This window comes from Pocillopora damicornis, chromosome 2 (genome assembly GCF_964200805.1).
Source record: "Pocillopora damicornis chromosome 2, jaPocDami1.2, whole genome shotgun sequence".
Classification (NCBI taxonomy): Eukaryota; Metazoa; Cnidaria; class Anthozoa; order Scleractinia; family Pocilloporidae; genus Pocillopora; species Pocillopora damicornis.
In genome coordinates, this window is record NC_142671.1 from 10,462,590 (window position 1) to 10,489,679 (window position 27,090).

The window sequence follows — 27,090 nt, forward strand, 5'->3', positions numbered from 1 at the left end:
GTATCCAGCAAACATCTTTGAAATATCTCCTACTACGAAAGTAGTGCTTATGTGTAACAAGAAAGCATTCTGAGAACTACTTTTTAAAGGGCAAAAAACGCAAATTTTCAGAGAAAAAACAACAAACCTCCTGCATAAGTTGCATGTTATGTAATGTCGGAATGAAGCTCTGCCATGGGAGTTGAAAGAACTTAGAGCGATACACTCTGAGCACGTATTCGGGTATTCCTTCTTTGGTTAAAGATGATACGAAAAAACTCCAAAACATGTTCATCATAGATGATCCACTGTGAGGAGCTGAAATGTAAAGAAAACAAAACCACTCGGTCAAGAAAGATGCTAAAAGGGCTAACTTCAATTGATTTCGTCCCAGTCTGACTAAGTTAAATAAAACAACAACAAAACAACAACAAGGCAAAGAGAGAAGACAAGAAGAATAAAAGAAGGAACAAATCATAGCAGAACCAACAAAAAATACAGCAGACCGTACGCTGTAAAAACAGCAACGTCATGTTTGGCCTAACATATTATTATTGTTTTTTTTATCCGTTTTACTTTTCTCTATTCTGACCCACCCGTGTTCGCTCTTGGTTTCCTGTTGTCCGTTTTGCATTTTTCTTGAACAAATTTGGAGTATCTTCCAAAGGCGTTAATCGTAATCCTCCAGGAAAAGGTGCTAATAAACGTTTTATTCTTAAAACCTTCGTCCACTTTGTCCTATATACATTTAAATCAGCACAGTTTTGCCTATATCATACCATTTAAATGGGTCTGTAGGCAGTTCAATGTATCGGTAAACAAGTTGATCATATCTGCTGCTTGAGGAACTTCACTCTCATTCCAAGGAGCTACTGGTACATTCCTGTAAAACGAGTAGATCAGGTGTAACTGGTCATTCTCAAACCAAAAACGAAAAAACTCATAAAAAAGAAATACCAAACAAAAAAAAAACAAAAACCAAAAACCACATCCGAAGAAGCATTTACATATCAGCAGCAGCTCAAAGGTTTCCAGTGAGAATGGGAAAGTTAAATGATGTTCCAAACATACCCAGGAATAGGAGACTCTTGTGAGCAAATCCATGGCTCAAACACTCTGCAGATCAGCGCCCAGAGTTCTGTAAGAACTACAGAAATAAAATACAGCGATAGGGAATCACATAACTACTTGATCTGCGAGTGTGCATTATGCGGATCATGGGGATTTCGTGGAAATTTTACGATTCCTCCTGATTTTCTTTTCATCCTCGCTTCGCACAATTTATCAGAATTCCCCGAAAATTGTTAGTGTCATACCTAATGTTCTTCATGTTTTCTCGAATAGCAGCACAGGCGCTTATTTAAAATTTTAGGCTTATAGTAAGGGCGCCTATTATTCTCCTGTACTGATTCCGTCGTAGTTGAAGCTTAAAAATTTAGGAAGTAACAAAAGAAACAAGTTTTCCTTGCATTCCAACTATTTAAGAAACTGAGGGAGGATGGAGCGCTTATTCGAGAGGGGCGTTTGTTCGATATTGTAGCCTGAGATGGGGGGTGGCTAACTCGGGGGTGGGTGCTTATTAGAGCGTTAGCCCTTATTCGAGGAAAAACGGTATCAGCCATTTCTTATAACACAAGGCTTCATACCTTTCTCTAATCCTTGGCCCCGATTGGCATACACAACAGCCGCTCTTCTGACGACAATCTGCTGACACATGAAACCGAGGACAAGTGACAGCTGCTTGATGTATGGCCTCCACATGGTGTAGAGGCCACCAGTCACGTGACCTCCTAGTTCAGCCCGTTGACCGCTGAAGTACTTGGTGAGCCAATCAAGAGTTTCGAGCACCTAAAAGATCGAAGCGAAAGAGGATATTGTAAGAGTTAGAGAAAAGAGTCTTTTTAACTGTTGGAATTTGACACTTATTTGACTCTCCATATCTAAAGTTAGTTGGGAGCAACAGGTGTGTAATGACATCGTCTACTTGATGGTAAATTTTGATATTCCTCCTGCTTATTTGCTTGAACATCAATAACCAAGGAGATATTCAAAGCGATATTCGAACGAGATTTCGGGTTTGAACGCATAACCACAGAGATAACTCATATTAAGAACCATGCTTACTACAAAAGCAAACGGATGTTCTCCAACAGGGAATGAAAATATTTTCAAATTATTTGCCAAACGGTTGTAATCAAGAAGCAAAACAGAACACAACTATTGTCGTTAACCGTCTAAAGCTCTTCATTAACTATGGAGAATTCACGTTTTCAACGAATCTCGGTTGTAAGCAGTGATTTGTAAAAAATCATTCAGTGTTTTGAGATGTAAAAATATATCGTAAAAGCTAGGGAAGAAAAGCAACACACGGATCCCGAAAGTCCACAAACCGAAGCTAAATTTTCTATATCAGATTACCAACAAGAATCCCCAAGGAATTTTACCTGTTCATCTCCCAGTACTTCCTTTGACGCGGTGGAAGGCTCCTTTTCATTGGTGGGAACACAGCCAATACAGGACAGAAACTTGTCCCATACATCGAGACAAAGAGTCCGCTTACCTGAACCTTAAAACGAGGTAGAAAACTGTCAGTTCCTATATGCATTCTGCTCCAAACTACAAGTGATAGGTTTAGATAAACGTATCAAGATCAGCAGTGTTACACAGATATAACACCAAATTCTTTACATATAATAAAAGTACGAATATCCAATCAGATCTTGGGACTTATAGGGTTCTCTCGCACATTTCAACCAGAGGTCCTGGATAGCAATGCGCTGTTGAATTTTGAACATTCACTGAAAACTGAAGCTTTCATCAAAAAGATTGTTTCTAGAGCTGCTATGGAGCTACCACAGTGCTTCTAGTATTTCCTGACTGAAAGACATCAGCGAACGTTATGCCAAGATTTGCCTTCTCGCCGCTTATCACATGCGCTGCAGGCAGTTATCGGGTGTCTGTAAAGCAACATGTAACCTTAATAAAATTTAAAGGTGGTCATGTTATCCAGTTCTTGTACACGTGCATACGCAATCACTGCACTTTTCTTACCTTCACACAGAAGCCTGAGACCATCACTGTATTGCTCCGGAAAATTGTACATCAGAACAATAGACAGATGGCGCAAATACACCTAGATAATTGTTTAACGAGTGAGTATAAGGTTTAGATAGATACCACTTATTTGGTACATTTTGACAAGAAAAACTACCTTATTAAGTGAGAAAGTCATTCTGTGTATCAAAGTTATCAAGTTCATCGGTCCCATCACTGTATCAGTCTGTAAGTCCGTCAGTTTGTCAGTTTTTCAGATCGCCTATCTTTCCATCCAACAATAAGTGGACCGGTTTCGCCATCTGTCTGTCTCTTACTCCATTAGCTTCCGTGTGTGTGTCTTTTGTCGTGACATCTATCGTTCAGTTCATAAAAAAAACCAGTGACAAGGATCCTCACTGTACCCCATTACGGCTCTTTGTTAACGTTTGAGTGGAAGAAGAAACTCTCAGAAAGGGAGAAATACAGAAAAAAATATTAAACTCACCTCTAAAATAGATCTTTTGTTATCGGGAGGTTCATATCCAACACTGCTCAGTGCTTCAAACACTGCGTGTGTGAGGGCTGACCTCTCCATAAGATTGCTGTTTGGTGAGGACAGCCACTTACGCATCTCAAACTACAATACAAAAAACACAAGCTACTGCAAGTGACAGTTAACAGTTGCTTTGCGCGACAAAATCTTACATAACTTTGGGAAAAAAATAGGAAAACCAAAACTTTAAAGAAAAGAGGGTTCCAGCCTAAAATTTTTTAAAGTACTAGGTCACTTGGTGCAAAGAGTGGAAAGAAAGCTGACGGCACTCCCGAAACTAGAATCCAGTTGAAATAATGAGTGTGTTGTACTGTTGAAAGTATAAATAAATGAGCTACTGACAAATCGGTTTATTTTACCTTAGTGAGTAACGAGAAAACAAGATCTCCATCAGCCGTTTCTAGGATTCTGCGGTACATGGTGGTAAAGGAATCAGGGTTATCATTAGGGCTAAAAAATGGAACTAACAGCACCGAGATGGAAGTGTGTTCCAAGATGGCCGACAGAAGCTGTTCTGTCTGAGTGGGATTGTTCATAATAAATTCCTGCGGAACAAGCAAAAAACAATAGAAAAAGGATTAAAGATATCGCAGGAAAAGGGGTAAAGGAAAAAAAACTGCTGCAAGTTTGCTACTTTACAAGATTCTGGGAGAAATTCTGAACACGAACAAGAAGGATAATTGTACAGTTCTACCTTTGAAATTTTTAGTTCTTTACTAGAAACTCTACTACTCTCTACAAACTATCAGAGAAGCTAGAGAATACAGCAAGCTGAGTGCTGTCGATCACTGACCTTTCCTAGTATCTCAACACATGATGTAAAAAACTGCACTGTTGGTTGGTAGTTCATAACACTGTCGTCCATTGCTCCGGTAACATGATAAAACAAAGCAGTCCCAATGTCACTGATTATCTCTGAAACATGAAACACAAGTCAGCAAAGACAAAAGAGAATGTTAAGGAACGGAAGCAATGTACCCTGTCGTAATCTCGGTTCTAGAGCGGGTTTTGATTGATTCTCCCAAAAAACCATACTATAACAATCACAAAGACTAATCGAAAAAGGGGCCGAAGAGAACTTTAACTAAAGTACCCGAGACGCAGACAACAAAGGGACCACGTCACGATTGGTTTATAATACTGCATATTATTGGTCAAGAATGTGGCGTAAGTTCTTTTAGGCCAATAACAGAGCGTAATGATCCTTAACCAAGACAGTCCCGGATTGTTCTCAGCACTTAGTTAAGCGCTTGCAAAGTAAGGCAAAAATTACCTTGTATGTTCCTCTCCGAAGAAGACTTTGCTTTGTTTACCAATGACCTTAAAGATAAATCATTTTCAATTTTTTACGTTAAAGTCACAGCGCTACGGTGTCTTAGCAAGATGCCACCATCCAAGAGATGCAAGCATGAAAAAAATCGCATTACCGTCATATCTTCAAACCCACCTGAGGTTTTCTGGACTCAGGAGAGAGTGATTGCGATGTATGGCTTTAAAGTGAAAACGTGAGAAGGAAGGTGACTGAGTTTAACCCCACAAAAACTTTATCAGTATTCCGCGACTTTTTAGAAAACAAAAAGATATTAGAGCAATAGAGACCCCAATAAAGGATTACTAAAGGAACATGATGGAAAAATGCTCATAAACCTGTATATAAATACTCCTACTCACGTGATAATGCTCTCAATGTAAGCAGCACCTTCACACAAGCGGGCAGGGCATGGTTGGATGAAATTCTGCACAACTTGTTCCTGCTCACGACGATTATCAGCAACCTTTCTGATCATAACTTCATTGGGTCGTTTAGCGAGGAACTATTACAGTAATAACAAGCAAATATAGATAAAAAAGCTTGGCGTTGTGTTAAAGAAATGCGAAGAAGTTCGTACACTCGTTCGTACCCTCGTTTGTACACTCGTTCGTACACTCGTTCGTACCCTCGTCCGTACACTCGTTCGTACACTCGTTCGTACACTCGTTCGTACACTCGTTCGTACACTCGTTCGTACCCTCGTTCGTACACTCGTTCGTACCCTCGTTCGTACCCTCGTTCGTACACTCGTTCGTACCCTCGTTCGTACACTCGTTCGTACACTCGTTCGTACACTCGTCCGTACACTCGTTCGTACAGTCTTCGATAGTTTGGCATAAAAGTCCGTTATTTTCAATCCGTGTTAATATTCGCTATCTTAGCCATTCCCGTTCCGTTCAGTTGTCTTTTAACCTCTTTGGTACTTATCTACGCAAGCAACCAATTTATCTCAAAGCAAACTACGGTAAAGTGCCCTGACACGGGGAAACATGAGTGATATGAGTTGTTTTAAGCTGCATTTGATAGGTCGAGAGTGTGGTGTGTGTTCACTGCCAATCACAGCGCGCAGTGATTCAAAACCGATGGAATCCCAAAGTACTTCGACACTTAATTGAAACCTTCTCTACTAAGATAAGGTAGTCAGTTACAGACATTTTAACGTTCCCTCTCCTGCTGGGAAGAAACAAAAGTGATCTGTTACCTTTACGGTGAGAGTGGCAGGCCCTCGACACTGATGTTTGCGACAAGGAACTTGAACTACAACCTGAAGACGGAAAGCGATAAAAAAATTCAGTATTGAAACAAAAATACGAATTTCCAACACCAGTTTTGTAAGGGGCTAATAGGACTTGTACTTTAATCTGTAGCTTTGGAAGCTAATAGGCTGCTGCCAATATTGATAGCAAATCCCTTGGTCTTGACGTCTAATTGAAGTTGTAATCCACTGTATTTATAAAATGAAAACAATGATGTTATCAACAATTCTAAGCTCAAGAATCAACCAGTAACAAGAAGGTAAATCATCACGCCTTACCTGGGACATCTCGTTTGAGTACATTTTAGGTATTAACTCGATATACTCAATGTCCAAGGAAACGTGTTGACCAACAAGTCCACAAAACTGTCTGTAAAATGTACAGAAGATAAGTGGTTTTGCAAGAAGTGATATCTCAATAACAGGATATGGTTTTGAAAGATAAAGTTCTTCGTTTGTCTAAAGGTATAATGTAAACAGGGTTGAAATAGAAACTACACTCCCAGACGTAATTACTTGGGGTAGGTCTATGATGTTCTTTCACCCCTCCCCCCCAGCCAATGTTGTTAATTGCAAATGTGTCTATAACATCTCGCAGACCAACATTGAGAGGAGCAGCGGAGGCAGTAAGTGTCCCGACAAATGTTTCTGGGAGTTTAGCTACATTATTTTGCAGTTCCTGAGTTTAACTGGTTTTTAGACCATAGTTTATGAGTTGCTTTTCCCGAGAAAAAAGAAACATCCTTTAGCGGTGTTTGTCGCAGTTTTTGATATATTCCGCATTGGGCGTTTCTCAATAAACAATCATTCCATTCTCACTTGACAGATGAGCTAGTTACAGCTAACTCAAATCCAATGCTCATTCGTGGAGTAATTGCTGAGAAGATATCTATAAATATTGTGGTAACCAAAATCCCAAGGTTCTTAAACAATTCCAAGGAGATGTTCTGCACTTTAGCATAAAAACGAAAAGTTTTCCGATAAAAATAGCGATATTTGCAACTAAACCTTGCATGTGCGACTATTCCCTGTAGTTGACTGTAAACTATGCCCAATAACTTCTGTTTGTTCATCAAAGTCGCATCTGTCATGGAGGGTAAAATGGGTTCTAATCTCTTCACAGGGGGAGGAGGGAGCGGTGCAGGGTGCGTCTTCATCCTTCTAACAATCCTCGAGGCGGCTTGAAAGTAGGAAAGAAAATACACCAACTTGATTAAATCTCACCGTGCATTTAATGCAACCGGAACGACACACAGCCAATTCCAGCTAACATTCGAATATACACAGATACAATTCGTGTCGTTTTTATTTCCATGTCAAATTATCTCAGTGTTGGCGGTGTTGATCTAGTCCGTTTGAAGACCACCTGTTTCTTTTAATAACTGTCCACAGGGCGAGCGGAAATAAAAGCCGGAAAGGGTTTGTCGAACGCGAACTAGAAAAAAAGATTGTGTACAAATTAAGCGGGTGCTAGGTGCTAAAAGGTGCTTGCCCATTTGGTACCTGTTTCAGGACTCCTGTCGTTCCACTGACCAGTGGCTTTACTCTCAGGGGGGTTCTTTTGAGGTCCCAGGGCGTGTTTTACCCAACAACGCACAGACTCGGTGATTTCCATATCAATCTTTTTCACGAATATCAAATCAAACCAAGGTTCCTAACAAAACAGGAAAAATAAAACGAATCATTAAAAATAATTGTAATATTCAATGCGATGCTCAATTAAGGTAGATCTGCTTAAAAGTGTGCTACAATTGGAAGGAGAACTTTCGTAATGGTGAATGCTGAGAGTGAAAGGGTTAAGATAATAGTTTACATACCTGTACTGGTTTGAGTAAAGCCTCAAGTCTGACTGCATCATAAGGAGGCGGCAATGACGGTAGGTACAGACTGGGGTCGTGAAGTCTCGGTTCATCCAACCACAACGCCAGTGTTTGATAAAACCTACCATGAGAATATTAACAGTGTGAGAGGCTGATGAGAAATCTTTAATTTTTTATTTAAATTAAGCATGTTTCTTTATTATGAGGCATAAAACTTCATATTCTTGTCCGTTATCTTAAAAATAAATGGTTGAACTGTCCATTGTTGTCTCAGGAGATCAACTTGTATCAACAGGCGATCTATGATAAAGATCTGCGGTATGGTTATTCGTCAAAAAATGAGCCAAATAACTAAATAACTGAATTTAACATTCTGGAAATTCGATAAACACAAATTCAAAATAACAATAATAGTGGAAAAATTTTAACAATCTAGTCTCGTTGGACATTGGGACAAAATCTTTGGTTTCGTATCTCTCTGAGCGAACAGTTTCATTCCAATTTCCCCCAAATTCCCATAAAGTTTGCGTTATGCTTAGCCCCATTCCCCTCTCTTCCATTCCAATTTTTTTTTCTTTCAGCTGAGAAACGAATCAAAACTCGTACATGAGAGTTATTTTATCGTGAACCTCCTTGAACCTACAAAATTGGATGAGACACTAGTGACAAGAGATACTCGGGGTAAAATCACAGTGCTGCGTTACATTCGGCTTCCAGAAATGAAACCCTAGCTCAAATAAAGGTAAGAACGAGTTATTTACGCTTCACACATCCCGACTTCACTATACATGTAATTACAACGAAAGCTTTATTGAAAAAACAATTTCTTCGACACCATACCCTGTAAGTTTTTCGTGCAATGCTCTAGTTTGTTCAAACTGCTTGCTTATTTCCCTGTCACCATCAGTGACTGCATCATGGTCTGCCCCGGTCTCCACGGATCGATTCCGGTGATGTTCCGCTGTGGCTTGCAGTCTCTGCTTCATTTTTTTCAACATGGAGCTATAACTCTGGCTATCAAAGAAACGATACCCTACACCAGATCGCTGCGCAAGGCTGGAATAAACGAAACACATGTCAGATTTCATCCTTGATCAGAATAGAAACAATTAATAGCGCCTCACTCTTTCTCTTTAAGTTTGCCAAGATGTAAAAAATGAGTAAAGGACACTAACAGCGATTATTCTCAGTACTAGTTTGTTCATTTGCCTTTTTTTCTTTTCGCTCCTAGCCAACTGATCTACCTCAGAAGATGCACTACTCATATCCTAAGCCCGCAAAAAAATATGGGGATTGTTTGGGACTTCATTATTTAGAATTCATTCTTTGATCCTTGTCAATGCACAGCATACACAGGTTACATAAACGTCTCTAAAACGTTATAGCAACACAACTATCGCATCACATGATTGATAAATTTTATTGTTGTATATTTGGACCATCGCTTTGACTGTGGAAAACCAGAACCAAGTCAACCATAAGGTAATCAGGGTCAAGGGAAATGTTTCAGGAGCCAAGAGACAATAAAAACTCATTGCAGATATATGAACACGAGGAAAACATGAGTATCAGAGTCGTGAGTAGGTTTTATTGGTGCATTTGATTCATTAAGAAGCTGACGCAAGTTCTTTAAGCCAATCCGAGGCCACCGAGTGGCGCAAGAACGATGCAACCCCGGCTTAATTTCGAAATTACGATAAGTTCCCTTCCCTTCCCAACTTCTGTTCATACCAAACCCTTAGGCACTCACCCAGGTTCAGTGACCGGTCTCTGGAGATAAAGACTAAAAAATCGTTGCCAAATCAAAGGCAGCATGGCATGATCAACCTCTGTCACCATTGCTTGATTAGCCCAACGATAGATGGAAAGACTGGACACGAGAGGCGTCCACGACAATTTCATCTTCTTCACTACTTTCTGAAATGGATGTAAAAAAAAGTAGTAGAAGCCATAAAAAAATTATGAAGTTATGCTACTTGTTTGATTTACTTGTTTGCTCCTCATTGAGAGATGGTTACGGTGTGAAATAGGAATATCACTAAGCACAGAACATTTCAAACAAAATTCTTCAATGCTTCATGAAAAAGATTTTCCAGATACACCCAATTAAGTTCTTCTTCATAACAACCATTTGCCTCGCTCTGGTGGGTGAGTTTCGCGCGCTCAGGTGAGCGCAGTTATCTGAGTTCGAATCATGGACCTGTTGTAAAATGTGTGCTGTTGATTCCGTATCCTTGCTGCGAGGTTTTTTCCCCGATTTTACCTCATTTTTTGTACACAACAAAATCCATCAATTCAAACTTCAGTGCGACTTGGAATCAATGGAAACAGAGCCACCCAGAAGTTGTGCAACTGATAAAATCAAAACTATTAACTCACGAGATTTCTTTCTAGAACCTTCCTTAAGGAGAGTAAGTAGGTAAACTTGTACAACTTCATTAGCATCACCTTCAACACTGCATCAACTGTCGCATCTGGTTTGTTCAGCAGCCTTTTATTTATTTCGACAGACAGTCCACAGTTCTCTTCCATCTGAGTTTCCATGCACAGTACACAATAAGCATAGTAACTGTAATCTGGAGAGGCCTTTAAACAGGAAAAATAAAAATTAAATTTCGAGATTCACTAACACGTAACACATGCATGTTTAATCATACCCCTAAATCTCCAGTTACCTACATCTAAAAAGAACTTAAAACTACTATGCTACACTACGCTGTCAAGTTTATTCCACCTTAATTTCCCACAGCACAGGAGGAGCAGTACTACTTGAAGTCACCCATGAGAAAAGAGACGCTATCACTCCTTGACTTCCGGTTTCTCTGAGCAGCACCTTAAAAAAATGTGAAAAAAAACCATGTAGATCATGTTCTCCAGTTATTCGGTTCTAGGCAACATGCTCGGAATCATTATTCATCACTTGGATGGTTTATTTGGATCCAATATAATGACCAGCTCCCAGTTGGCTTGTTAGCTCAGTTGGTAGAGCGCTGCACCCGTATCACAGAGGTCATGGGTTCAAATCCCATACGGCCTGAAAATTTTTTTTTCAGGTCTTATTTCAATTACTAGTTCAGTAGTGTTCATAGCTGCGAGGATCTCTCATACTCGTTTCTTCACCGCAGTGCACATATATGATCTTCATATATCTACAATCATTATGCTAAGAATTACTTACATACAGAGCAATTTTTCAATCTGGTATCGTAGACCTTAGACAAGAAGTTATGCATCTGATTGACTAAGACAGAGGCGTATTTTTTTTAACCAATAGAAGAACTCCGTGAACGAAAACCAAAGCAATTTCGGATTGCTATTCACACTCGGTGGAAAATTATGGAAACAAACGAGTCGTAAAATTTATCATTCGTACTTGGTGAATAACTTATTAGAGAATCTTCTCAACAACTACTGGAGCATTATAAGTAGATAATTTATGACAAAAACACTCTTTTATCAAAACGTGCGACAATAACTCTACAGCAAATCGAACAATAATTTTAGTCTGACAAGCAACTATTCACCTGACTCAAAAGTTGATCCACACCCAGCATGCCAAAACATTAGTTACGTAATGCAGCACTTGCGTTTTTCCAAAACCATCTTCACCCGACAATTTAACTATATACAGGTGACTATTTCGAATTTGGTAAACTATCTTCTAACCAACAAATCTGGTGCAACACCACACAAACAGTTTCGATTCTACACACACCTTGTAAGCATCCATAAGGTGGGTTTGTATCACGGAAAGGCTGCCTTCAATTCTCAAAGCTATTTTGATCAGGTTATCAATAAGAAACTGTACACTAACATCTCTGAAAAAAAATCAGCATGTGATTCGTACACATTCAAGTAACCTATAACACAATCACAACTTCATTTTCAAAACTCATTCATAATCTTGAGCTTTCCAAAAAGTAGACAATTCAAGAGCTTCTTGCCCTTCCCTCCCCCCCCTCCACCCGCTGATTCATACAAATACTTAAGCATTAATGGGGTTTATGATTCTATCTTAATGCTGTTTGCTATTTAACAATCAGATTGTGAGCTCAAAATTGCTTTTGCGTGCTAGACGATTAGGGGGAAGCCTGAATCAAGTATCACGCAAAGAAATCGAGAGCACATGATCTTATCGTTTTCTTATAAATTTACCCGCAAGACAGGCTCATATTTGTATCGAATAAAGATACAAATAAGTCACGTTACGTGCGAAAAACTACCCCACAAATATAGATAGTGAATAGCGCAGCCAATAAGATTGCAGCATTTTTGATAGAACGCTTGTACATTTATACAAATTTTAAATAACTACCATTTTAGCCGTTTCTACTTTTCAAAACCAGTGTTTGCATGCTGTAGCTACACTGTTCCTGCTACTACATTGATTACCATCACTGACCTGTACCAGTATGGCAGCGTGCACAACGTAAGTAACCAGAATTCCACCACACTTATTGAGCCAACCATACCAGGAGCTTGAAACTTCTGAACATGGCCCTGTACAGAGAAGGAAAGGTTACAAACATTTGTTTCTCCATTAAGTGCTAGAATTCCAAATCACAATGCATTTCAACTAAGTGGCGTGAAGCCAAAAAGAGAGCATTGGCAATAAAGTGTCACCACGAGCCGATAAGGGAAAAGCTGTGGACTGCCAGAAGCGCGAGAGAAACACGACTGACCAAGCATGATTGGTTTTCGTCTTGTATCTGATTGGTTGATTTTAATAGTGACTAGCTGACGATCTTGCACTATATCATTCCATGTCATAAAAATCATCATTACGGGATTTATCATTTTGTACCGCTCATTACGTCAGCTTTTAAAATTTGCTACGGTGGTTTATCTACCTTCAACGACTTCTAAATCGATATTCCATTTTTACCTGAATAATTCCCACCAGCCTCTTACAGTACGGGCCCACAGTGGACGCTTGAAGCAGTTTTTCAGCATAACCTGCGTTGTCATTGTCAAGTTGGCTCAAACGATGGATTGCTGTCACAAACCTGTGAATGTTAATCACTCAAATTGATATTGACAACAATACATGATTCTAACCCTTTACACCCTAACATCAGTATCCATATTCTCCAAACTCTTCGCTATACACTCCCCTTGGTACTGACCAGGAGAGTTTGTTTAACAATCAAAGCCTCTTAGGTTGGCGATCATTTCCTTTATTCTTATGATCCTATTGAATGATTAAGCAATATTTCTGTAAGGGAAAAAAATAGAAGCTGGTCACTCTTTGGGTTTAAAGGGTTTTGACCTGGATGATCGAAATTAGAAATTTCACTTAAAAAAAGAATGATAAATAGTCAAACCACAGAATAGCTCTCAATACCTTGCTTCCTGTGTAAGTTTCTCATGGCAACCAAAAAACATGGGTGTCACATTCGCAATAATCCTCAGCGCTGCATCAAAACACCTCTCATTTAATATGACGGTTAAGTAATCCAGACCCTCACCCAAAAAGAGATCACGACTGTAAAATAAACAAAAAAAATTGAGTACAACGTTTGGCGACAATTTGAGAAGCTTGTGCTATACAGCCGGCTCCTTTAAAAGAGGAGAGGAAGCGACGAAAAGTGGAAGTAGCGTGGATCACTGGCTTGGGGTGCTCAATTTCAGATCAGGAGGTGAGAGGTTCTGATCCCTCATTCTGTCCTTCATCAGGATATATCTGAGGAAATAAACTCTCCTGCTATGGTTTGTTAATAGTCGACTACATTATCTGACACCTGAGTTGGAAATTTTGACAAAGCAATTTGCTTTCTATTCAATCTATATTTTTAGTACAAGAGTTTCAAATACGTCGCCGAGTAAACGTTATTTCATTCTTGTACTTACCTGGTACCGATGGTAGTCATTGCTACCGCAGCATAACTAGCAAGTTGTCCACTGGCCTTAATAGCATGAGTCATACTTGAAAGGGAACTCTCATTAGGAAGCACAAGTGTTTCTTTTGACAACGATTTCACGAGGCTCGCAAAACCTGGTCCTCCTTCTTCACTTGCTGTTAACATAAATAGAGAGGGCTTTCAGGACATCTAAAAGCTTGAAATTAACCATGCATACGGTCTCAAGAGAGTTAAGGATTTTCCGAGTCCTTACCTTATGCAAGTTACATAGCTACGTGGGTACCTCGGAGAAAGGTTATAAAATATGATGGAGATTGATGTTTAACACGTTGGGTCCGAAATCAGATGGGGTCTCACACACTCTTTCGACGCAGGGTGTGAAATAGATTATACTAGCAAATGCAACTTTATATCTCGGATTTAGGGAAGGAAAAATTTCACTTTTTGTCTTAACGAGGAGTGGGTTAAACACAACATGCTACACAGAACCAATTCAGTATTCCACGAGTGCCCCTCATTCCCTCTAACGATCGTCAGAGGAATAAAGTTCACAGGTAACACTGTTCTTTCAAGTTATTCCCGAGACGAAATTTATTCTCCATTATAAATTGCTAAGTCACCTTCTAACTCATCTTCATTTGGAAGTCGCTGAGTGAACTGCATGACTGGTGTTGGTAAATCATCTGGGTGAAGCCTTAGAGAGAGCATGACTTCCCACAGCCAGTCATACAGCTGCTGCTCATAATTTGGCTGCATCAGTCGATTGTATGACGTTGTAGCAATCAGTGTCACCTAACAAAAGAAATAACTCTCGCATCATACCATTCCACCAGGGGTATACAAAACAAATGGGGGTGAATTCGGGTGATATCCAAAACACCAATCAGCAAATAAAAAGCTGCCTTTTTCAGTAATGTGCGCGAATAATATTATGTACAGCCACGATATGCCTAAACGGTGTAGAATGTCACAAAGAAAAGTTCAAGACGTATGAGTACACTGCTCAACAGACTGATCAAATTCAAACTTCATGCAGCCACAAAAAGACAGCGCACAACATAATAAGATATAAGTCTCATACAACTTTCTTGGTATCATAGCTCATTGGTGACTGTATGCAGTCAGAACATTAGGATCCACAATGGGAGCACTACATTGCGAGATAAATGACACTTTACATATCAAGATCTTTGGCTTTTAAAAACCTGTTTAAGAAGTCCAGTGTCTTCTTTAAATGCCTCATGTGATATTCCTCCTGGCATTTTGGGTAAACGAAGCGCTGACACCTCCACTAGTGACACTGCCACAGCCCTGTGCCAGCACTGGTGCAAAAACAGTTTATCACCCTCTCCTGACTAGCAAAAGAAAGACGTAAACAATAGAGCAATTCTTCAATTGAGTGTCGAAAGTAATCTGGGATTACACCGGTTTTGCTTTACTTCGCTCTGTGATTGGTCCAGAAAACTGCCACCAGTCTTTCAACCAATCAGATGCAAAAAAAAAAGCAACCATGACTTGGACGCCCGCGTTTTCCCGCGCTTTAGGTAATTTGGTTGGTTTAACTTTGAGTTCTGATTGGCTCTTAAAGATATTTTTCTTTCTTCTTGTCGGCCGTTGTGATTGCTTTGCTTTTGCTTTGACTTTTGGTTCATTTATAATCATGTTAACTTTTATGATTGCTGTAAAAGTAGCTGGTTTGTTTGTTTTTTTTTATTCCTTCTTCATAATTATTACCTGCAATCAACAATTATCATGCGAAGTGGAGGTAAATATCCGCCACTTTCGCAAACACTAAGGTGAATAATTATTTTAGTAAGTACCACGCAGGAACCAAAATATTAAATTACTTCTGTCAATAAACGAGAAAATAGTGCGAAGTTGAACATTTGACTTTCAATTTTAGCTCTTTCACTGCTTGGAGACGAAGGTACAGACTAATCAACTCCGAACTGGCGAATTAAAGGGCACGAAAAACGAATAAAGCCGTTATCTACTCTATGTTCAATGGAACTTCACAATAGTTGCCGCAAAACGACTTACAGTGGAGTGAATTAAGGTTAACTTTTACTCAAAGACAGTATCATGCAGTACAAAACAAGACTCTGTTTCTACAAACCTCTCCCATTTGTCCCCAGTTTAAGTTTGAAATAATATAACGCGCAAGCTGATTTTCTGGAGAGGACAAATCAGCTTTCAACAACCAGGATTTAATGCAGTCCATGTTCCTGTATGTTGGATGCCACAGATGAACTGATAAACCACTGAACAGGTAGACACAAGCCTGAGAAAAATAAAAGTGATGACGCCATTTTGTTGTGCATTTGCTTGCCAATAGACAACATATGATATAACTATAGTAAGAACCGAAAAAGGCATGTGAGAGAGAAGTAAGTATCACAACTGTTCCTGAGTTCTGAGCGGCTACCAGTAACCTTCATCACGAGCGTTTCTCCGCCCGCGTGAACGTTTGGGGCCTTGGGAAGCACTAACCAGCGAGACGTCTGCAAGTGGTCTGGCACTATTATTGGTCCCAGATCCCTCGAAGACCTCTCGCTGGCTCGTTTTGCTCAAGCTTTTTAAGAACTTACCCGCGCCAAAGAAAAGCTTGTGCCGCACCGCTAATAACGATGGCCTGGTTGGAAGCTTTGATTCATCATTCTATGTCTCTTTTCTTAAAAAATATTACGAAGGAAACTCTTGTTCCTCCCGAGTGAAATTTGTGTGAACTATTTATTACCCATTAGACTACAAATTGAATTGTGTCATGTTTTCTTTTCTTTAATACGAGTAACCACCTTCTTTCCCCACAAAATTCAATCATTTCACACAAAATTTCCATAATTACTACACAACGTAATGCTGCCATTCAAATTTTTTTAAAATCAAGTGAGAATATTTAGCCGTATGACGTGTAGGAATCTCACGCAGTGCATATTGGTCTATTTGGTTAAAGATCACTTCCAAAGCTTACTTCTCTGGTACTAGTCGCATCATTCTGAAACTGTGAGACACAATACTTGGTCAGTGTTTACCTTCCCAATAATATCCAGTGTGGCGCTGACATTCTCAAGCAAAACCGATATCACAAAGGGATGGACACTAGAAATGGTTCCCAGAAGATGTCTTCCAGTCTTAGAAGATGACTCCCTGGTTTGACTGGCTATGAAGGAAACCTTTAATAAGAAAAAGACATCAGTCAAGGGCAGTTTCTTTACAGAATCCTTTGCTACTGTCCTACATTGCACATTTCCTAATAACTTTGTGATAAGACTGTGTAATATCAACTAGAAGGGTAAACTCTCAACTCAGAGTAATCGGTCAGGTAGCCAGGATTTTTTAAAGGAGGGGAGGGGGAGGGGGAGGGGGAGGGAGGTTACACTGTGTCACAACCAGACTACTTGGTACCCAACTGTAAAAATACACCCTATGTTTCACTTAAGGAGACATTTTCTTAAGTGAGCAGTGAATAATCCGTGGTGTGTAGATTCTTCTAATTTGCACATTCTGACCACCGTTACATGGTTTCTAAGTCTCTCAAAGGTCATGGGGGGGGGGGGGGGAAGGGGTGATCCCCAAGGCATCTTAGGACTTTTGGATCCCCACCCCCACCCCCTCCCCCAAATGATTCATGCATACTTACTGGTACTTGTTTACCAAGTAAAGAAAAAGTAAATTTGATAACTTATATGCAAAATTATTGTTTTTACCAGTGAGAGTCCTCAAATTTGGGGCCTCTAAGTAAATTCTATACCTTGTAAACCTCTGTGCTAATGGCTTCTATTAGCTCCCTTTCCTTGCGATCTCTGGATGTGGCAATGTTAGTAAATGTAGTAAGCAAAAATATGGCTTCTGACTGTGACATTCTGGCCAGTTGGTCTGTAAATTCCCCCTGTCTACCTAAATTTAGTAACAAGATCAAAATCTCATAAATTTTCCATTCAATATTTAACTATCATGCACATTTTTAGTTTTTTTTCCATTAATACTCACTTTCCAGTACATCTCTCCAATCTTCCCTCATGGAATCTTCTTGGTTAATGCTCTCTACAGAATCAAGTTTGGTGACATCTACATGGAGTGCCCAAAACAGCTTCCAGAGAGTTTTGGAGGAAACACTGCGAAAGGGCATATCTGCCAAAAACTGCCAAGCACCCAGCCTATGACACAAATTACATTGCGTTTAGCATATTCAGTAATGTACAAGCAAAATAATAATCATGGTAGACATATATTTATTGTATGGCCCCAAGGTTAGCTGAATATCCTCTCTTGAGCCTACAGTACATCTTTTGGAACTATAGTTAATAACATTCATTTTTTAAAAAATGCAAGCTGCCATACACCGTACAAGGTAATGAAATTTTCTTAGATGCCATCCGAAACACAAGAGTTGGGAAAAAGTCTGGAATCAAAATTTGATCCTCAGTCACTGATTTGGAGAATGGAAGCTTGAGTTTAGCTTTTCAATTTCCAATTTTAAAGAATTAGTATAGGTAATCACATGAGGCCAAGTACTATTAAGGATTAATTGCACGAGAGTTTTCAAAATTTTCCAAAAATTTTCGCTTTGCGACTCGGGCAATTTTGGAAAATTTTGAAAACTCTCGTGCAATTAATCCTCAATAGTACGAGGTCTCATGGGATTACTTGGGACTACAATAAAGGGCAAAATTTATACGAAGGAAAATCACGCGCGCACGGATTAGCCAATCATTAACAGGTAATCATGCCCTCTCTTGATTACTAAAAATGCCCTTGATTAAGAAAAAAATGCCCTCTCTCTCTCAACCAATCAGCACTCAGTAATTTTGCCCTTCATTGATAAACAGATTAATCAAAATTGTGGTTTTAATCATCAAACTACAACAATGCTGCTACTATTAGAGATAAAGGAATGAGTTAAAGTTTAAAATTCTTTAACCAAAGCAAACAGAAATGTTGCAATTACTCTAACCTGTTATAGATGTTAAACTATTGTGATTAAGGGTACAAAATTGAACACAATTTTAATCTTGCTATTTGCACTTACTGGCATATACCCTGTAACACTGTACTCCTACCATATCATTTCAAAACAATCTGGATGTCTGCTGAGTATTTTGGATAAATGTACATACCTGTGTGCAGAAATGATCTGTTGTGCAGCACGGAGAAAGAACTGATCAACCTCTATTTGAAGTCTTTGTAATGAGTATTGATTACCAGAATGGAAAGAATCTGGAATGGCATTCTCAGATTCTCCACATACATTCACTCTCCAACTTCGAAAATCTGACCAGTGGTCCAGAACATACTGTACAACCTGCCTGAAATAATTTTTTCTAGATAAGTATTCTACCTGTATCTGAGAATTGGTTAAAATTTAACATCCTTGAAACTCAAATTTAACACTGATGAAGAGAAACAGACATAGGATAATCCTTTACTTTGCAAGATGAAAAGCATTATTTCATGAAAATGTTTATTGTCTATAAGTAAACCTGTAACATTTTGTTCCAAGTTTCCAAATACCTTATAGTTCGTCCCACTCTTTTGACAAATGCTCTATAGCGCACTTTCTCATAAGTTCGGAATGCCCTTCCCATCACACATACAACACAAGATGCAAAAGCCAACATTCTCATTATATCGCGGCTTGATGTGTGCTCCACATGGTAGTGTGACTCGATTAGACAATCATCTAAAAAATGATTGAAGATTAATATTACACCTAAATCAAGATAAAAACAATGCAACAAATTTCATCTTCTTTGTTATCTGATCATTTGCCATATGTATGCACTTGAAAAATGTCAATAATAGTTGCCAATAAATTACTTTGTTTTCATTATCATAGTCACTATTAAGTGTATCTGTCTAAGCATAATTTAGGCCAGATCTTCTCACTAGACAGTTATGGTTCTACAGTTCTGCCATTTTATGGGGGTCAAGTTTAGTGTATGATGTTGCTTATCAAAAATATTCGAGACCTTTAAGGAAGAACATTGGCAGACACTTTCAAATTTTGGTGTTTTTCAGGGAGTAATTCTTGCAGATACATTTACCATAATTGTTCAGGGTTTTTTATTACTTTTCATAATAAACTAAATGAGGACTTACTAGGAATGTTTGGGTCCATTTTGAGTAAGTGCTTGAAAATGGCATCAAATGGAAACTGTGAGAACAGTGCTATGAGATCATTCTCTTGAATCAGCACCCAGCTTGTTTCTGGATCTTCATCCTAAAGGAAAACAAAAGTGCACAGTACACCATTATTCAAAAAATGGATGCAAAAAGTAAGTCTTCATATGAGTAAGTCTACAAACAAGCCTAGTGGCCTGCAATGGTGGAGCATCTCCTGGTTGTTGTACCAGGAAGCATACAGTAGTTTGATGACAACATTATTAATAAATAAATATTACAAAATGCTATTGCATGAACCATACAGCCCTGCATGCATAGTTCTTTAAAAACAGTAGACAAAAGTCCAAGTATGAGGACCATATGCAATGGTGTGAGCAAGGTTAGAAAAAGCTGTATAATGCTTAAGATGTGAGCTGAGAGAAAAAAAGACAGAAAGAAATGCAGCAGCCATTGTGATAAAATACTCATTGACTGCGAAAACATAGGCTCAGGGAAGGACACAAGAATACTTGGCTCTTAGTCTTCTCTTAAATTGGTCTACATTTCATAATGTCAGGCTGAATATTTTCACAATTGTCCTCCCTGCCCAGTATATGAGTACATGTACTTACAAGTATAAGATTTACATGTACAGTATCGGTCAAAAGTACACGTAAGTTAACAGTCTCAAATCAATTCTCAATCCTCAAAACTTTCAAGAATCAAGGATTCAAGGATCAAGAATCAAGGTTTGAGAATCTAGGACTGAGAAGCTCAAAAAACTTTTTGAAGATCTCCAGTTGTATCTTCAAGGAAAGTACAATTTTATTTACATTTTATCCTCATTGTCTTTTGAATCATTTATTAGTAATAGCAAAAAATACAAAAGGAAAGATACATTTTCTGGACAAACCTACTGGACACAATTTGGACACAAAGTCTACAACAGATACATTTAACCAGAGGTCAACCCACTGTATGAAATTAAATAGAGCTAACCTCCAAGGACTCTCCATCATCATCCACAATGGTCCAACTGATTGATCCTATGGCAGCTGAGGAATACAAATTCAATGTGAGGTGAATGTCTTTGAATGGATAAATCCTTTGCAATGCAGCATCAATAACTGAGCTTATTTTTTAGCAACAGATGACAAATAGAAATTATTTTTATTTATTATATCTTTAAAATCAACAAAACAATATTAGATATCATAATGATTATCTCTGGTATTGCCTTTCAAGGGGTGATTTGCAACTTTCAACCCAGCAGACTGCCTACATTGCAGTCTGTAATCACCCAGGAGAAATCATAGTAATTGTTAAGTACATTATCCATTATCCTTAGTATCATGATCTCAATAGAATTGTAGAGACACTTACTTCAAACCTCACATGTACCCCTAAGTCATATGAGGAAGTTTCAATTTAAAAGGCTCCAAGTCAAGGCTTTCATAGAGTGAGTATATTGTTCAATTATGACAACTGGACTTGAATGAGCAATAGCCGTACCTTCTTTTCCAAGAGCAAGTTTTTGCAAATATCTGTCTCTTTCCCTGAAAAAACAACATGACATGAAATTACATTCACCCATAACAAAAAACAAATGTTTTGCAGTGTACTGAAGTAAGCATTTATTAATAACCTTTATGTTTACTAAAAAAGTTAAAATTAATGAAAACAATTCACAAATTGCTGACTCCAAGTAAATTGACAGGTCAATACTAATGAAAAAAAATCTCAACACTGTGATTTTAATATGCAAGCCAATCTTGGAACAACTTGGCTAAGTGTGTTATGGTGCTTGATTCGAAAAGTGCAAGTTTCAGGCTCAGCTCTTTTGTTGCACTAGAACAATATTCCAGTGGTTAGCTTCCAACATGAGGGATTTTTCTTTAATTAACTAAAATTTCGTAATGTTTTTCATGCTAAAATGTGTCCATAAATAGCACATGTGATCTGAATACATCCATGCTTTATGTTCATGCTCTATTACATAAGCATACATGAGAAGGAGACACATTAAAAACAAAAGATGAGTACTTAAAATTGGGTAAGAGCATTTGATAAATGCAAAGAAGAAATCAAGTTTAGGCAAAAGGGCTGAGAAAGCACACTTAAAATTAGTGTGCTCCTTCAGCATTAGGTTACCTGACAGGCAGAAGCAGAGAAGATAACATAGCCACAAAATGATGAACTAAAGGATTGTCCCAGTAATATGGTTCATCTACCACGTTATATCCATGGCTTTTGAATTGCGGTACAGGAAACTGGATGAATTGGGCAATTTTACTAGTGAATCCTGGAGGACACCTCAGCAAGTGATTTAACAAGAATACAAGATCTGCCAGGCAAGCTACACGCAGAAGAACAGCAACCTGTTGAAAGGACCATATATCACTGCTTTTCTTGAAAATGTTTTATAGAAATGAAGAAAAAAAAATACATTGTTTGTGTTTGGACATGGTGATAATTATGTCTCGGCCAATTTATAACCAATACATTGCCCACCATGACACCATGTTGTTATAACAGTCACCTACACATTACCTATCATGAATGATGTAGCCCATTTTCTGGACTAGTTTGATCACCATTCCACATTTTTGGGCCATATTAATTTTTACAATGCATAATGATTTTAAAAGAGGTGAAACAGAACCTCATCCACACCTATCCCTTTGCTTGGGATGGGACAAGCCTTAATAAGCCTTCACGCAAAAAAGCTAATTTCACAAAGCCAGCTGCAAACACTGACAAAACTGCACCCTAACTGTGCCTCATTAAAATAAACAAACCACACCATACCAGCTGTTCCATCCAGCCATTCAAAATTGTGACAAACTCTTCATCTTGAATTGGCTGTCGAACAAACATGAACAATACACTGATGCAGTCTCTCAACCTCTGGACCTCAGCCTGAATATCTGGACTCTGTTCAACAGGGCACAATTCTAAATTGAAAAAGGAAACTGTGTTAGCTTACTAGCCTGATTTACTTGGAATCCTCTAGTTATATGATTGTACAAGTAAATCAGGTCTTGTATACAGACTGTGTGGTTCAAATTCAGTATTGGTTTGAAGCTGTATCCTTCTCAAGAATGTGTCTAAGTTTGTGCCTTAGTATGAGTTTAAAACAAAGGAAAAAACCTTGAATCAGAGAGAAAAAAATTAGGCCACATCATGTGCCTTAACTTCGGGTGAAAATTTTGCAAAAAAAATGCAAGCATATACATGAAATATTGGGCCTCACAAAGTTCAAGATCAGTTGTCTACAGCTTAGATGAGACTGTTGTGAAACAAATTAATAATAATTATAATTATTAAATAATAATTCTAATCATTATAATGGTAGAACTTGCAAACATGGTTAAGGGCAGATGTCTGCCAAGGTGATGAGGTTCCTTTTTACCAGTCACTAGTGTCTCAGATGAAACATTCCTTGAAATGGGTGATTGAGACAGCATGTCAAAGATGTACATATCAATGTGAAGCCGAGCAAGCTGACACGTGTATCTTTGCAAAGCAAGAGTCTGAAAAGACAAAAGTATTAATATTAGATAAAGTAGCAGCAGAGCAAAAAATGAGGGAAGTGTTTGGGTCTGGTTTTCATTACACAACCTGACCCAAATCTCCCTCACTTTTCATTCCTATGTAACTGTCTCTATCAATATTAATTACCATGTTTTGGTCAACTCACTAAATGTCTGGAACAGTCTGTTGAACCATACAAAGCTTTTACAATCTTTGAGCTCTTTGTTTGCTTCCATTTTTCCAATTAAATGGTGGCTTACAAATTTTTCTGATATTTTGTGGTCACTTGGAGCCAGAAAAAAAAAATATTAGGTATGTGTGTGATAGGTACATGCCATAATCAGGTTCTAATATAGGGTTAAGCAGCCTCTGGCTAATAAACCTTTGGTTGATGTTCTAAATCCTGAGGGAGCGCTCCTTTTTATTTAAGATAGAGATGGTACACTTTGGACCTTATAGTAAAAATGGGATACACTCAGCCCAATTTGTTCAGTAATACCATATTATAATAAACTTTCAGGAAAACAGTCACCTGAGTTCCAAGTGCCTTTATGACTATGTTACCTCATGTAAAGCTTTGTGAAGTTTTCCAAGCATGCTCTCAATCTCACCAGGAACACCAGCATTTAACTCCACTTGCTGGTAACTATGGTTGTGTGTGACATTTACCTGGTCCAGACATTTTCCCTGCAATTGGATTGTGGTCAATAGTAGTCAACTTATCAATAAGCACTCAAGTGAAATATAATCTTGTCTTAAATAAATAAACATTTATGTGCAAATGTGATCAGTCCACTAAGTGATTTATCAAAACAAACCTGGCAGTCAGTGAGTGGTTGGGTCTGTCAATTAGCCAGTAAGTGAGTCAATAAACAAATCTACCATTAAAAAGCCAGTCAAAAAACCAATGAATCTGTCTGTCTGTCAGTCAGTCAGTCATTCAGTCTACCAGTCTGTCAATCCCTCAGTCACTTAATTCTCAGTTAATTAACGAGTTAGTCAAACAGTCAGTCAGTCAATCAAGCACAAACTTAAGTCACTCAATTAGTTTAAAAGTCAATTAGACATAAGTCAGTTATTCAATCAATCTACCAGATGGCGACAAGTCAGTCTTAATAACTTCATTACCTGAGCTGTAACTGAGAAGTTTTTGTCAATCCATAGTTGCTCTTTCTTCTTCTCGCACTCAGCAAGAACAATCTATTAAAACCAAAAGTAACTCTTTATTATCAGGATACAAGAAACACTGACACAGAACATAATTTATGGCAATTTGAAATTTTCTCTATTGGTTCTTGTTAACTGAACTGACAAATTGAATCATAAATATTGACAATTATTAACAACAATAAATATTTTGTATATAAGATACTTAACTTATCATCATTACATGTAACTATTAACCACAAGCAGGAGTTGCAATTTACATGTACCGTAATTTCCGGTCGTTTACCCGCACGGCCGATTACCCGCACCGGCCGATTATTGCATACGGCGAAAAAAAATGTCAACAGATTACCCGCACTGGTGGATAACCCGCACGTTGTTATTCAACTTTTTGGTGGCGAAAACGTGACATTAAGGTGATACATTTCAGTCTTTTAAAAGTTGTCTGATCCAACTTTCGAAAACTTGAAAGCGTCTTTGTCGAGTTTAAAGGTCAAAGAAATTCAGACGCGTGCACAATGCTGTGTCAATATTAGCATGTACTTTATTGATAAGATTATACAGTAAAAACACTAGCGGCCCATGCCCAAATCTCAACGTTTCATACTTGACAGAATGCGAATTTGTGGCCACATTTTGTGCGAGCGATCGTTCAGCGCCATGTTGATTTGTTGAAAAAAAGCTGGGTGAGTATTAAAACTTGAATTATAAAGTACTGTCGGCGATTTCTGAAAAATTCGATATCTCCGGTTCTATTGGGCTTAACAAGTCTCTTAAAACGGGAAAATTCTCTTTAGCTCAAGCTAGTGTTAAATGGAAATTTGTTACTGATGCGCCGGATATCTATGGATAATTTTTGTTACCATCAAGGTTTTGTTTTCACGCGTGCCGATAATAATTTGTTCGTCGCGCAACTAATTATGCGTGAAATAAACTCGAGTCGGCATCATGTTTTCGTGCCTCTGCGGCACAATTAACACAATAAAATTTACTTGAGAGGTGGAAACGCATGTTGGTGATATTTTTTTTTTTCAATTCAACTACCACTGGATTTTAAAATTGTCACATAACCCGCACCTCCCTATTACCCGCAGTGGCGCGCGTTTAATGCAAAATCAACAGATTACCCGCGGGTAAACGACCGGAAATTACGGTAGCACCACAAATACCAGAGCCTAATCACAGGCTAAATAGACTGCAGTGAGAGGTCTTATAGATTAGTATAAACCACTGGTAACTGGCTTTTGTTGAAACCACTGCTTCAGGCTAGGAATCCTTCATTCTAGTTTTCCTGGATACTACATACAAACCTCATATTCCTTTATGGCCATTGCCAGAGCATTTCTCCCTCTGAAGTAAGCATTCACAAGTTCATAGAACTCATGATCATCTTGTTTGCTAATCTGTCAATTAAGTTAAATGCGCATGTCAGAACTGCATACTAGACAAAACATTTTAAACAACTGATGAAAAAGAGCATGAGTGCCCTTTGTCATCAGTAAGAGAACATCAGGAATTTATGATAAGTGGTTGTGTTCTTCAGATGCTGGCTAATAGCCATAATAGTGGTAGTGCATACAAAGATGGTCTATTCCATAAACTTTGTTAAAATTTAATTGTATGCAGTCTGGCAATTGTTATGCATGGGCAAGTAAGAATGGCGTATCTTTGGAGGGAGATTTTAAATTGATTGTTGCCACAAATACAGGCTTCCCTAGCTGCCTCCCCTCACTTTTAAGGTGCAGACCTGTGAATATTGATTGGAAAGTACCCAACACTGAAATCAAAAGAATAACCACATGAAACAAACAAGAACACAACAGAGACTTGTGACAATTTTAGTGCAAACAGGGCTAAAGGAAAAATTTCCATTAAATAATGATATCATCATGTGTAAGAGCTAATCAAGATAATGCCATGCAGAACCTTTTAATTCGGTGCTTATCATTCAAGTCACCTTCTTGTTTACTGAGATATGTGGTGTGGTAAAAGATATTCGTTGCTTCAAAAATTTTCAAATCAGGTTAATTTCAATAAGTTTTTCTTTGCTGACATGTAAGATTCTGGTAACCTTAAAAGATCAGAGACGAAGGAAAGTCAAAATTAAATTGGTTTGAAAATGTTGAAACAAAGGAATATTTGAAAAACAACAAGTGCAAACCACACATTATCAACTATTTAAATACCACCACAGGCAATCCACTCCCAGGAACACAGCAAAGTTCACTGGTGTTTGTTTGACTCATACCTTAATAAAGTGCTCCACAAAATCTTCCATCTGTTCCAACAGAGGGTTGAAGTACAGAGTTTTCAGATGGTCTTCACTAAATGCTTCTAGAGTCATTCTGTACTGCCTTATGCTTGTTACTGTTTGTGAGGAAAGTCACCAAAATGGTAAACAATTGATATACAGGGATTTATCAAACAAAGAAACAAAAACTCTCTCTTCTGCCTCTGTCCATTTAGTAATA

General features: G+C 38.3%; 1 protein-coding gene across 1 annotated transcript in view; it reads right to left on the reverse strand.

The window, feature by feature from the left end:
• The window catches only part of LOC113670902 (ectopic P granules protein 5 homolog), a 38,436-nt gene that overhangs the window by 8,351 nt on the left and 2,995 nt on the right, over positions 1 to 27,090 (reverse strand). Inside the window, exons 3-45 of the mRNA XM_027187114.2 lie at positions 26,868 to 26,986; positions 25,930 to 26,022; positions 24,581 to 24,652; positions 24,017 to 24,139; positions 23,331 to 23,451; positions 22,727 to 22,872; positions 22,070 to 22,296; positions 21,431 to 21,474; positions 20,918 to 20,973; positions 19,916 to 20,036; positions 19,328 to 19,496; positions 18,934 to 19,122; positions 17,807 to 17,973; positions 17,568 to 17,713; positions 16,849 to 16,989; positions 15,933 to 16,097; positions 15,022 to 15,171; positions 14,437 to 14,608; positions 13,806 to 13,971; positions 13,300 to 13,440; positions 12,841 to 12,961; positions 12,358 to 12,455; positions 11,671 to 11,773; positions 10,690 to 10,788; positions 10,404 to 10,541; positions 9,706 to 9,872; positions 8,796 to 9,011; positions 7,953 to 8,076; positions 7,639 to 7,789; positions 7,144 to 7,315; positions 6,415 to 6,505; positions 6,082 to 6,144; positions 5,240 to 5,382; positions 4,842 to 4,888; positions 4,362 to 4,483; positions 3,928 to 4,113; positions 3,521 to 3,652; positions 3,031 to 3,112; positions 2,424 to 2,545; positions 1,626 to 1,827; positions 1,051 to 1,126; positions 759 to 862; positions 128 to 297 (exon numbers count right to left, since the gene is read on the reverse strand). Coding sequence (XP_027042915.2) covers positions 128 to 297; positions 759 to 862; positions 1,051 to 1,126; positions 1,626 to 1,827; positions 2,424 to 2,545; positions 3,031 to 3,112; positions 3,521 to 3,652; positions 3,928 to 4,113; positions 4,362 to 4,483; positions 4,842 to 4,888; positions 5,240 to 5,382; positions 6,082 to 6,144; positions 6,415 to 6,505; positions 7,144 to 7,315; positions 7,639 to 7,789; positions 7,953 to 8,076; positions 8,796 to 9,011; positions 9,706 to 9,872; positions 10,404 to 10,541; positions 10,690 to 10,788; positions 11,671 to 11,773; positions 12,358 to 12,455; positions 12,841 to 12,961; positions 13,300 to 13,440; positions 13,806 to 13,971; positions 14,437 to 14,608; positions 15,022 to 15,171; positions 15,933 to 16,097; positions 16,849 to 16,989; positions 17,568 to 17,713; positions 17,807 to 17,973; positions 18,934 to 19,122; positions 19,328 to 19,496; positions 19,916 to 20,036; positions 20,918 to 20,973; positions 21,431 to 21,474; positions 22,070 to 22,296; positions 22,727 to 22,872; positions 23,331 to 23,451; positions 24,017 to 24,139; positions 24,581 to 24,652; positions 25,930 to 26,022; positions 26,868 to 26,986 — 5,657 coding nt within the window. The remainder of the gene's footprint in view (positions 1 to 127; positions 298 to 758; positions 863 to 1,050; positions 1,127 to 1,625; positions 1,828 to 2,423; positions 2,546 to 3,030; positions 3,113 to 3,520; positions 3,653 to 3,927; positions 4,114 to 4,361; positions 4,484 to 4,841; positions 4,889 to 5,239; positions 5,383 to 6,081; positions 6,145 to 6,414; positions 6,506 to 7,143; positions 7,316 to 7,638; positions 7,790 to 7,952; positions 8,077 to 8,795; positions 9,012 to 9,705; positions 9,873 to 10,403; positions 10,542 to 10,689; positions 10,789 to 11,670; positions 11,774 to 12,357; positions 12,456 to 12,840; positions 12,962 to 13,299; positions 13,441 to 13,805; positions 13,972 to 14,436; positions 14,609 to 15,021; positions 15,172 to 15,932; positions 16,098 to 16,848; positions 16,990 to 17,567; positions 17,714 to 17,806; positions 17,974 to 18,933; positions 19,123 to 19,327; positions 19,497 to 19,915; positions 20,037 to 20,917; positions 20,974 to 21,430; positions 21,475 to 22,069; positions 22,297 to 22,726; positions 22,873 to 23,330; positions 23,452 to 24,016; positions 24,140 to 24,580; positions 24,653 to 25,929; positions 26,023 to 26,867; positions 26,987 to 27,090) is intronic.